At 33.9% G+C, this 12,697-nt stretch overlaps 1 protein-coding gene across 2 annotated transcripts; it reads left to right on the top strand.

Moving 5' to 3' along the window:
• The first annotated feature begins 7,347 nt into the window (after positions 1–7,347).
• On the top strand, positions 7,348–9,587 carry LOC126626160 (uncharacterized). Of its 2 annotated transcripts, XR_007624617.1 has the most exons (4): positions 7,348–7,454; positions 7,708–8,039; positions 8,130–8,931; positions 9,411–9,587. XR_007624617.1 is itself a non-coding variant. In XM_050295390.1 (3 exons), exons 2-3 carry the CDS (start codon positions 7,718–7,720, stop codon positions 8,840–8,842), a joined length of 1,035 nt encoding a protein of 344 aa, XP_050151347.1. In that variant the 5' UTR covers positions 7,348–7,454; positions 7,708–7,717; the 3' UTR covers positions 8,843–9,086. The 2 variants fall into 2 exon arrangements, 1 of the variants encoding a protein (XP_050151347.1); XM_050295390.1 differs by lacking the exon at positions 9,411–9,587 and having other exon boundaries at positions 8,130–9,086.
• Positions 9,588–12,697: the final 3,110 nt, after the last annotated feature.

Raw genomic sequence — 12,697 nt, 5'->3', positions numbered from 1 at the left:
CATAAATATTACTTCAAAACATTAAAACACATTTGTCGTTTAAGTACTACATCTACACTCGAAAATAAGAGCCTAATAAAAAAATAATACATACACTACTAATCTATTACAAATTTTAAATGTGCAAGGATATGCAAAATGAAACAGTTTTTGTTTTCAAGGTTGTGAAATCTTTCTCAAAAGTTTAAACCTCAATTTACAAAATCCTCGATTTACATCGATCATCATGAAATTGCATTGGAACTTTGGCTTGATCTATTGCCTTCAAGAGTTATGTTGATGATGTTTTCAGTAAGGTTTTCCACGTCATAACTATATTCTGCATAAACTAAGCATAGAAAAACCAAACATTAAAAATCATTCAAATTATGAGAAGTTTACCAAAATAATTATGAAAAAAAATAAAACAATAGTACTATACCATACTTTTATTAAGTATAAACATAAGATTTTGTGGTATCCACTAGTGTAAATATTTTAAATTGAAGATCGAATTCAATCATTGTATTCATATAAGGTCAAGGAGTGTAGCTGTAAAAAATCATCAAAATCGGAGTTAAATTAACCGTTAAATCGTGATTTTTCGTTTATAACCGTCGAAAAGTTTTGTCCCGTTACGTGCTCTCTGAATGTTTGTTTTTTGCAATTTTTGGCGTATGCGATCTCGAAATATATACAAACATGTTTGACGGTTGGATCATTGAAACTAGTTTCGTAGAATGAGTATCCCATCAAAACAATAGATTCATTAATACTTAAGAGTTTATTCATACTTTTATTAAGTATAACATAAGATTTTGTGGTTTCCACTAGTGTAAATATTTTAAATTGAAGATCGAATTCAATCATTGTATTCATATAGGGTCAAGGAGTGTAGTTGTAAAAAATCATCAAAATCGGAGTTAAAATGACCGTTAAATCGTGATTTTTTGTTTATAACCGTCGAAAAGTTTTGTCCCGTTATTTGATCTCTGAATGTTTGTTTTTTGCAATTTTTGGCGTATGCAATCTCGAAGTATATATAAACATGTTTGACGGTTGGATCATTGAAACTAGTTTCGTAGAATGAGTATCCCATCAAAACAATAGATTCACTAATACTTAATAGTTTATTCATACTTTTATTAAGTATAATATAAGATTTTGTGGTATCCACTAGTGTAAATATTTTAAATTGAAGATCGAATTCAATCATTATATTCATATAGGGTCAAGGAGTGTGGTTGTAAAAAAACATCAAAATCGGAGTTAAAATGACCGTTAAATCGTGATTTTTCTTTTATAACCGTCGAAAAGTTTTGTCCCGTTACTTGATCTCTGAATGTTTGTTTTTTGTAATTTTTTACGTATGCGATCTTGAAGTATATACAAACATGTTTGATGGTTGGATCTTTGAAACTAGTTTCGTAGAATGAGTATCCCATCAAAACAATAGATTCACTAATACGTAATAGTTTATTCATACTTTATTAAGTATAATATAAGATTTTGTGGTTTCCACTAGTGTAAATATTTTAAATTGAAGATCGAATTCAATCATTGTATTCATATAAGGTCAAGGAGTGTAGCTGCAAAAAATCATCAAAATCAGAGTTAAAATGACCGTTAAATTGTGATTTTTCTTTTTATAACCGTCGAAAAGTTTTGTCCCGTTAATTGATCTCTGAATGTTTGTTTTTTGTAATTTTTGACATATGCGATCTCGAAGTATATAAAAACATGTTTGACGGTTGGATCTTTGAAACTAGTTTCGTAGAGTGAGTATCCCATCAAAACAATAGATTAACTAATACTTAATAGTTTATTCATACTTTTATTAAGTATAACATAAGATTTTGTGGTATCCACTAGTGTAAATATTTTAAATTGAAGATCGAATTCAATCATTGTATTCATATAAGGTCAAGGAGTGTAGTTGTAAAAAATCATCAAAATCGGAGTTAAATTAACCGTTAAATTGTGATTTTTCGTTTATAACCGTCAAAAAGTTTTGTCCCGTTACTTGCTCTCTGAATGTTTTTTTTTTTGCAATTTTTGGTGTATGCGATCTTGAAGTATATACAAACATGTTTGACGGTTGGATCATTGAAACTAGTTTTGTAGAATGAGTATCCCATCAAAACAATAGATTCACTAATACTTAAGAGTTTTTTCATACTTTTATTAAGTATAACATAAGATTTTGTGGTATCCACTAGTGTAAATATTTTAAATTGAAGATCGAATTCAATCATTGTATTCATATAGGGTCAAGGAGTGTGGTTGTAAAAAATCATCAAAATCGGAGTTAAAATGACGGTTAAATCATGATTTTTCGTTTATAACCGTCGAAAAGTTTTGTCCCGTTACTTGCTCTCTGAATGTTTGTTTTTTGCAATTTTTGGTGTATGCGATCTCGAAGTATAGACAAACATGTTTGACGGTTGGATCATTGAAATTAGTTTCGTATAATTCGTATCCCATGAAGTTCAATGGTGTGTGTGTGTATATATATATATATTTATTTATTAAGTAGATTTAAATCTATTTATTTTGTATGTATAATTATTATAGTTTTTAGGGGTATAAATTTAATATATATATATATATATATAATTATTATAGTTAATATTTGGGTATAATTATTGTAGTATATATAATTATTATAATTATTATAGTTAATTTAATATATATATATATATATAATTATTATAGTTTTTAGGGGTATAAAATTGTTAAATTAATATATATATAATTATTATAGTATTTTTTTAGGGTTATAAATTATTAAATTAATATTCTGCTTATCGTGTATCGTGTTACCCACGTGTATACCCGAACAAACCCGTTATCTTAACAGGTGCTTATCGGGTTACCCGATAACGACCCGTTTCGTTATTGTGTCGACCCGAACACCTGTTAATTTCGTGTCGTGTCGTGTCGGGTTATCGGGTCGTGTCAGGAATTGCCAGGCCTAATAATGGCGTTCGGTTCTTTATAGGTCTCATTCCAGTTTAGATGTTATTCTCTTCTCCTTGGGTTGATTCCTATCTATATCTAATTAATCTCCTATTTTTATACAATCCTATTCCATCACCATAATAAGCAGCATATATAATGTATGTTAGTGAAGGTGCTTGCTTTTCTTCCCTTAAACAAATATATATTGAGATTATACGAAAACGAATATCAAAACATATATACTTGGTTTTCCTTAGATGAAGTCACCAAGATTCTAGCCGACAATGGTTGGCTTTGTTGTTAAAGTCCTTTTTTGTGCATCGCCTCATTAAGGTTCAAGTTTCGTTATCAGCAGCCTCATTGGTGCGCAATATGTAAATTCATACATAAATTCATATCGATGACAGTTGGCAGTTGGGTACCACGAACGTGTAAGTTCTTACGACTCGAGATTGTAGGTATATCTTAACACTGGTAGTGAGAATAACCAATTTCCTTATAAATTTTTCCCAACCAGAAGGTACCAAAATTCTTTTTAGTTTTTTCTTTCTTTTTTCGTGTTATTTCAGTAATTATTAATAATTATTGCACATTACTAGACCTCATAAATGAGGTTATTTTTTTGTTTTCAAGTCTAGGTTGAACACCTTAGTATTATGGTTTTGTGTTATTTATCTTTATTTGTACGTGAGAGGTCTTAAATTTGATTCACACCAAATACAAATTTGAACCACATAATTACTAGCCAATTGTGAGACTAAATAATCTAAGCTCATCCCCTCTCTTTAATGTAAATAATATCGTTGTTCGGAAAAGAAAAAAAAAGTCTGTTGAACACAAACTCTTTTCTTAAAGATTGACACGAAAACAACCACAATAAACTAGAGGGCATCCAAGCACAAATATGAACTTCAAAATAAACAAGTAACAGTGCAACATAATCCATTTCGCTTGTTAAGAATTATACTGTAAATTAATTTTTTTAACAAAGAATAAAAGTTAATACATAAGAAACATATATTCAAAGAAAATGTCCAGAATATATAATCAATAGCATACACATATAATAGGATACAATAACTTAATTTATTAAATGGTTACTAACGAGTTTGGCGTGTTAATACAAACATGATCTGTTTCTAAACGGGTCCATTAGCTTGTCAACATAATTCATTTAGGCTCAAAACACCGAATTTTTCGTGCATGTTAGTGTCATGTTAACCAATCATACATGATTTTCCCAAATCTAACGTAATGCAACATTTAATTGTGGTAAAAGTTCGATACTAGGTGGTGGTTATTACGAGTGAGTTAAATATACAAAGAAAAAGCAAAATAAATATATCAATTTGCCTGACAATACCGATTAGAAAACATTTCTCCGCGTACATAAAGGTACGACGGTATTGCCCTATCGATCGTATCGGGGCCAAGCTAGCTGGGTGGGATTATTTTTTAAGCAGCAAAGCATATACAACTTTTCTTTTTTTTTTTTTGGAAACAGTATACAACTTTTCTTTAGCACGAAATTAAGGAAGCCAATTCTTGTATATCATACAAATGCAACAAAAGATTAACACGATGACTTTTTCAAAGTTTCTAAATTATAAAAACTTTTAAAATGATGATAAAGTAAAAGTTTAATTAATTAAGTAAATTACACGGCCGAATTAGGGTAGAGAAACGTGACTGAAACCCTATCTGTGGAATAAAACTGATTCGCCACAAGCTTATGTCTCCAAAAGCAATTCTCCTGTGGCCAAAATCCTAAGTTCTTAAACCATATTATATAGCAAAATTAGAAAATTAGTAGTATATGTATCTATGACTTTGACTTTGGATATATCTGGAGTCCTGATCACTTTGTGCCGAACTTCTCGAAATGCTCAACTAATTATTTTTAGAGTTAACCATCTATTGGCTATTTTGATTACAAGCTTGCAAAGGAACTACTTAAAAGCAAGGGACAAAATACTATGCATACCAAACTTGGAGGCTCTAAATATATAAAATAATGCACAACAACGTGAGAGTACTGAAGAGTTAATTTCACTTAATTTTTTTTTATATTTTATTTAAATATATAAAATAATATATAGCAATTTAAAAGTATCACGGAATACCTTGAAGACATTGCGTGGCTTCTCATCTCATATGTAATATAAATGTATGGGTACCGTAACGTGCACTGGTTAATAATATCTACACATAGTAGACTATAGAGGTACTCAGGGAGATGATTTTCACTTCACAAAGGATTTGAAGATTACTAATCGGAGGGGTTCAGGGTAGTAACTAATTGGGATGCTTCCTCCAATGAGACTGTATGTTTGGGTTTCAAGATTGGATTTGGGGTCACATGCAACTAAGAAATCCCATACGGCCAAAGTAACTTTTTTGGCAACTTTAAAATGAGTTTTTCCAAAATGACAAATATTTCTGCACTGAATTTGGAGAAACCAAAGTTCCACCAAAATAGATGAATTGTCCACTGTGTTGAGAGTGAATCCCATAGATGTCACATTCCCGTCCGAGTCTCTACCATATCCTTGGCTCGACTTCACCGTAGTACGATATTGTTCGTTTTGGGCCCCCACCACGCCCTCACGGTTTTGTTTCTGGGAACTCACACGAAAACTTCTTAGTGGGTCACCCATCATGGAATTGCTTTCGCGCGAACTCACTTAACTTCGAAGTTCCGATGAAACCCGAAGCCAGTGAGCTCCCAAAATGGCTCGTGCTAGGTAGAGATGAGAATATATATATATATATATATATATATATATATATATATATATATATATATATATATATATATATAAAGCTTAGAGGATCCACTCTCCTGGGCGATGTGGGATATAACAATTCACCCCATTTAGGGGCCCGTCGTCCTCGTTGGCACACTTCCGGCCAGAGATTGGCTCTGATACCAAATTGTCAAATCCCAGCCCGAGCCCCTACCACATCTTGGGCTCAACTCCACTGTAGCACGATATTGTTCGCTTTGGGCCTTGACCACGCCCTCACACTTTTGTTTCTGGGAACTCACACGAGAACTTCCCTATGGATCACCCATCATGGAATTGCTCTCACGTGAACTCGCTTACTTCAAAGTTTCGATGAAACCCAAGCCAGTGAGCTCCCAAAAGGCCTCGTGCTAGGTAGAGATGAGAATATACATATAAGGCTTAGATGATCCACTCCCCTAGACGATGTAGGATATAACAATAGAGGAGAAGGGAGATCCTTGATGCAACAGGATATTTGATAAGAGAAATCGAACGAAATCTCAACACTATAATCCACTATCAAGTCGTAGAGTTCACTACGAAATAGAGAGAAAACTCATGTTTATTAAGTAATTGTTGAAATATTACAAACCTAAGTCCAAGATGACCTATTTATAATGTAACTTGACTCTAACATCAAGTATTGTAAATCTCGTCATTCTCTTCGAATCCATCTATTACAAGCCCAAAACTGATATGCCAAATCAAAGTTGCATTAATCCGAACAATATGAACAGTCCAAAACATTCATTTTCTAATTATGGCAACAGTAAATAATCTATTAGCCCTTGAATTTCCAATTGTTCAATCACTTTGGTTGGTTAAATGTCGCTTCTTCCGTCTAATTTTATTGCATGTAAAATAATCCAATCACTTTGGTAGAAACCTAATTTTCTTCCCACTGTAACATTATTATGCCAAAACTTATATCGTGACATGACATGGTGACTAGCGAATAGAACTTGGCCTTGATTCATCACAGCCCATGACCCAGCCCAAACCCGACTCTAAAAACTGTATCCGAAGACGATTTCAAACACAATCTAATGGAAACAGAGAAATAAATAACAAGTGATGCATTATATTATGCTTTATTTCTCATTTGTATATTTGCCAAGCAATTATTTTGATGAATGCGTTTATATAATATGAATATATAGCTTTAAATATTAAAGGCAAAAAAATAAATAAATAATCATGAATTCTTAATCAATAGACGAGACGAAACACATTCAAATGTGAAAAGACTAATAAAAAAGATTTTGAGCTGTGTTCGGGGTTAATGGTTTATTTTAAAAGGATAGTGGCATTCACACATCAATTCTTACCTTGCACATTCTTATTAATTTTTTATCATTGATCGTCTTCAATTCATTTTATTTGATGGTCAAAAATTAAGAGAGGTGTGTGAGAAGTAAAAAATAATCCCTTTTAAAAAACAAGAACAAAATGAGCTATATTTTGTGTTTGGGGTTAACGGTTTCTTTTCTTAGGAAAACTAATAAAAATAACTTGAAAACTTTGGATTTTAACGATCAGAACAAAACAAAGAATCAAATGAATAATATCAGAATTGATTTTTTAATGTAAAAATATATTTTTTTGTTAAATTCCTTTCTTTCTTTAGTCGTGTCCGCACTCTCTACGTAATAAAACACCCGCGAAACCTCGTTTAAGTCCTTCGCACCCGTTTTGCAGTTAAGAAAAACCCGCCAACGAACAACGGTAACATCTTCTTCTCCTTTGATCATATACCTATATGCGTAATATAATCAAGCTCGTAGATTTTCTTTTCAATTATTGTATTACCATATTTTCTTCCTAACACAAAATTAAGAATCTAATTTTTGTCAAAGCCCACACCCTTTACACGAACTGTAATCACTTCAAGTTTATGCATGTTACGTGTTTGACGAAATGCCTAAGTAGTTTTGAATCGACGTTGAATCGTCAAATGAGTATCTAATTTGTTTGAAAGTGATCAAGGAATGGATGTGGCACATTGTAATTTGGAGGGCAATGCCGATGCCGTAGAGTTTTGCCCGCACGATTCATACCGCCATGTTCTGGCAGCTTCAACGTACACGCTGCAAGAGGGTGAACAACCGATCCGAGCTGGAAGTATATCGCTTTTCAACGTTGGTGCTGACTTGGGTCAGCTTGATTTGTTTCAGCGGATTGAAACGGCAGGGATTTTCGATATAAAGTGGAACCCAGTTGGAGACAGCGTGAGTCCTCTTCTTGCTCTAGCCGACGCTGATGGTTACTTGAGAATTCACGGTCTGCAATCCTGCTCAGATGAAGCACAAGGTATGGAATGCTTATGTGTTCCTTGAGTTGTAAGCAATGAAAATATTTTAGCTTTTTCAATATGATCGCTGTTATGAAATTTTGGTGCAGGGTTTTCTTTGAGGGAGATAACTGATGAAAAGATCAGTTCATCCATGTGCCTTTTCCTGGATTGGAACCCTTCAGCCACTTCTATCACCGTGGGGCTTTCGAATGGTTCTGTCGCGATAGCTTCAATTGGGGAATCCCAACTTGAGACACAAGAAACATGGAAAGCACATGATTTTGAGGTTTGGACAGCTTCGTATGATATCCACCAGCCCCAGCTGGTGTACAGTGGTTCAGATGACTGCAAATTCAAATGCTGGGATTTGCGAGACGGTCCTTCGAAGTTGGCATTTCAGAACACCAAAGCCCATACAATGGGAGTTTGCTGCATAGCCAAAAATCCCTACGATTCGAATAGTGTATTTACTGGCAGCTATGATGAGTACCTGAGGTTGTGGGATGTAAGATCAATATCAACACCAGTTAATGAAACCTCTGTTTGCTTAGGGGGAGGAGTGTGGAGAATCAAGTTCCATCCTTTTGTGGCCGGTCTTGTCTTGACAGCTTGTATGCACAACGGATTTTCGATGGTCAAGATTAATGAGGATAAAACTGAAGTGATTGAAACGTACAGCAAGCACGAGTCACTTGCATATGGAGCTGACTGGCACAGAGACAAATCGTTCCATGAAGGCAAAAGGAATAGCACTTTAGTTGCTACTTGCTCATTTTATGACCGTCTTCTTCGTTTATGGATGCCGGAAAGTGATTTGTAGGATTCTGTGCTTTGAGTACATCATTTTAGTTGAGCTGGGAACGATCCAATGGCGTCAATTAGACAGATTCTGCATTCGCACATTATTAGGTACGGATTAGTCATGAACCCTATCTTTTTTCGTTTAAGTTAATACGAGACTTTCAAATTCTGGCTATGTTAAGATTAAACAACGAACATGATTACTGCTTTATGATCTAAAGCTAAGACAGGAACCCATGAAACATGGTCTGCTTTTGCTTCTACGATTGTTCTCGGTGGAGTTTGCATTAATCTTTTTATTTTTGTATTAATTGCTTCAAGTTCTAGTTATCTTATGATTGAACAATTAACACTTCACTATTTGCTAAGATTGGACAGCAACCTTGAAACAGGGGGTCCTGCTTTACTGGGATTATTTCCAGTGAAAAGCCACTTTAACTGCGAGCCTTGTGAACTAAACAAATATAGAGAGAAATACAAACAAAATAAGGAACAATAAACTTCTCAATTCAATACTTAACGATCAGTGATTGTACAGAATTTATGCCTGCTGAAAAATGTTGTTGAACGTTTGGGCCAGTTTCCAGGGAACTCTACAGCTACAACAAGCCAAGTGAAGGAAAGATTTTAGGTAAATGTGAAGGTCATGTTTGTGTACAAAAAAAAAGACAATATTCTTTTGTTTTGTCTCCTTTTATTGTTTGTCGCGTTGTTTTATTACACTGGAATGACCGAGGTATACCATACATCAAATCCTTACCTTATCCCATCTAACGAAAAAAAACCCTAGAGTATAAGATACTTCGAAGCATAATAGACAACCCCCATTCCAATAATTAAAAATTTAACGGCAAAAAATCTTGAAATATAAAATTTCACATAGCGTAATAGAAAACCTCCCGTTTTCAATAACCAAGTATCTAACGACCAAAAACCCAGTATTTTCATCAGTTTCCTTTCCTCCTAGCACTGTACTGCATGAGAGAGATAATGTTTTTGAGGTGGAGCATCCATGACAATTTTCAAATATATATTTCTATAGCAAGAATTAATGTAATTGTCACACCAGGGTTCACAATCTGACAATAATCTTCCCCAATTTTTGTCTTTGCTATATTGTTTCAATGCATGTATGGCCCAAAAAGTACGACCCCAACAAGACGCAAGTCACTTAATTTCACCCCCTCTTTGTTCATTAAATTCCTTCGTGGTTTACATTTACTCTTGAAAATACCTGCGGTCCCCACGCAAACTATTGGCCCCTATCAATGCGATATATTAAATTGCTCTGATTTATGGGTGAAAGATTGATCTCGGATGCAAGCAACAACTGGTGTAAATATTAAATTACTTTTATTTATGGGTGGAGGATTGAATTCGGACGCAAGAAACAAACACACTACTTTGACCAACTAGTTTAAGTACTAAAAGCTCATTTGGAAGTACTTTTAAAATGATTGAAAGCGATTTTAGTGAAAATATTTTTTAAACCAATCCTTAGTAAAATTCCAAGTGTATTTTGGAAAAGCACTTTAGTGCTTCATGCAAAAAGCATATATCTGGTTCTTCTTCCAAAAGCGCTTTTATTCATTTTAAAAGTACTTCCAAACAAGTCTTAAATTACTTGATTTACAAATGGAGGATTGACTTCTCATGCAAAAGATAAACACACTACTCTGACCAACTGAACTAACCCGTATCCGCTAGAAAAAGGTGGCGTCAAACAAGGATGGTCTACAAATTATCACAATTTGGATCTTTCACTGGCTGCAATTGAACAAAGAACGAAAGACGCACAACAATTTGGAACCGGATCCCCTCCGGATCATTTGAAATTGAGCTTATTCATCAAATAATTCGGACCATTGAAATTTGATTAAACGGATACAAATAGGAGATTATTCTAAAAGTTATAGTAATTGTAACTGTTGAATTAAATTTCAATGGCCTAGATTATTTGATAAATGGCTCAGTTCCAAATGATCCGGAGGGATCCGGCTCCCACCTATTTGGCTTTATTCAAATGAACGTTTGCATCTTTGAGAATCACATCATGATTTAGATGTAACCATTTTTTTGTTACTTTTCTTTTTTTACCAACCAAATGATTGGTCTTTGTGGAGAACATCATAAATTTGACGCTACTGTTGCTATTTACTGCAGAAGTAACATGCCCAAACATTTTTCCGTCTCCCTTATAAATTATATGAAGTTATTTGGACTAATGACATTTTTTCTAGGGTTGTGATATTCACACATTTCATTTTATTTCTCACACATTTTTTTAATTTTCGGCCGTTGGATAAGATGAATTGAAGAAGATCAATGGACAAAAATTATGAAGGGATGTGTGAAAAGTAAAATGAGGTGTGTGGATAGCACATCCCTTTTCCTAACCTGTATTCGGAATTAAAATGCAGAATTTGATTAATTTATTAGTTGCTCTCGAGTGGGAGTATTGAAGCAAATCTGCTCTCCCATGTATCTATATTTTTTGTAGCAGATTAAATAAAATATGAAGCATTAAAATTATAAAGTTCTGAGAAGGAAAACATGGGTCTGCCTCTCTTTTGTCCCTGGAAGCTATCCATGCACGTGGAAATGTTTTTCTTCCCCAAAATTTTAAACAATTAAAACTGGTCAAGCAGTGATTAGGCTCCTAATGCACAGCTTATCATTTAATCAAAATTTAAGCTTCGACAATCTGCAAGTGATGAATTGCCTTGAAAGATAGGATCTTCTTCAACTTACTGTTTTAAGGTTCAAACTCTTTCATATTTTTTTAGTGCAGCTTAAATTAGTAATATCAATTGTGAAAGAAAAAAAAAAAACTCCAATAGTTTAACTTCACATCTGTTTGTAACTTTGTTCTATCTAGCTTAAGACTTGAGGAGTAATATTAAAGGAGATTAAAAAGATATTAACCACTAGTATGTTACTAATCTTGGTTTAGGAGCTCCCACTTTAAGACTTTATGGCTGACATTTGGACTATTGAGCCCTGCGGTTCATTTATAGCTGATAACAGCAGTGGTGTTTCTTACGGAAAGGGATCCTCCTTTCACCAAATCCACTTAATTCAGGATCTGGACCGTTGAATTTTGATTCAACGGCTACAATTATTATAATTTTTAAACAAACTCTCTGTTTGTAGCCGTTATATCAAAATTCATCGGACGAAGAAGACTAGAGTGGAGGGGAGGAGAGATAGAGGGACAAGACTCTCCGCGGACAAAGGAAGATCAAGAGCTCAAGGATAAACTGTTGCGTAAATACCGTGGCTATATAAGCACTCGTAAACATGAGTTTTCCAAAAGTCCAAGACGAAGAAGAAAGGAAACCTCCAAAAGAAGCAAGGCAAATTCTCTTTGATTGGTGGAACCTTCATTATAAATGGCCTTACCCAACGGTAACTATAAATTATAAAAGCTTAATTCTATAGGTTTCACTCATACCCGTTTTTTCTTTGTGCACAACTCTGTTTACCATTGTCCATTGATCCCTTTGAGCGTGTTCAATCTAAAAGGCAAAAATAAACAAAGTATGCAGAAGGAGAAAATGGAGTGTGGAAATTAATCACTCTAATTATATAATTTTGACGCTATACTCTAGATATTTTTTTTTTCTTTCAAATTTCTTGTTTCTGGGATGGTGCAGGAAGCCGATAAAATTAGTCTTGCCCAAGAGACTGGACTGGATAGAAACAAATAAATAACTGGTTTATAAATCAAAGGAAGCGCCATTGGAAGCCATCAGAGAACATGCAGAAGCGCCATTTGGCAATTTACCGCCCTATTTTTACTCTTTGTATATGATTAACAATTAACTTGATCGATCTTATGCCATTGCCGGAAAAAAATATGCTTATTTCGCTT

The sequence above is a fragment of the Malus sylvestris genome, chromosome 6, assembly GCF_916048215.2.
Source record: "Malus sylvestris chromosome 6, drMalSylv7.2, whole genome shotgun sequence".
NCBI lineage: Eukaryota > Viridiplantae > Streptophyta > Magnoliopsida > Rosales > Rosaceae > Malus > Malus sylvestris.
This window is presented reverse-complemented; position numbering and strand designations above follow the sequence as displayed.

Bases quoted from the DNA above. Each gene is read 5' to 3' on its own strand.
- LOC126626160 (XM_050295390.1), top strand. From the start codon at position 7,718: ATGGATGTGGCACATTGTAATTTGGAGGGCAATGCCGATGCCGTAGAG. The intron at 8,040-8,129 runs GTATGGAATGCT...ATTTTGGTGCAG, and splicing joins CTGCTCAGATGAAGCACAAG to GGTTTTCTTTGAGGGAGATA.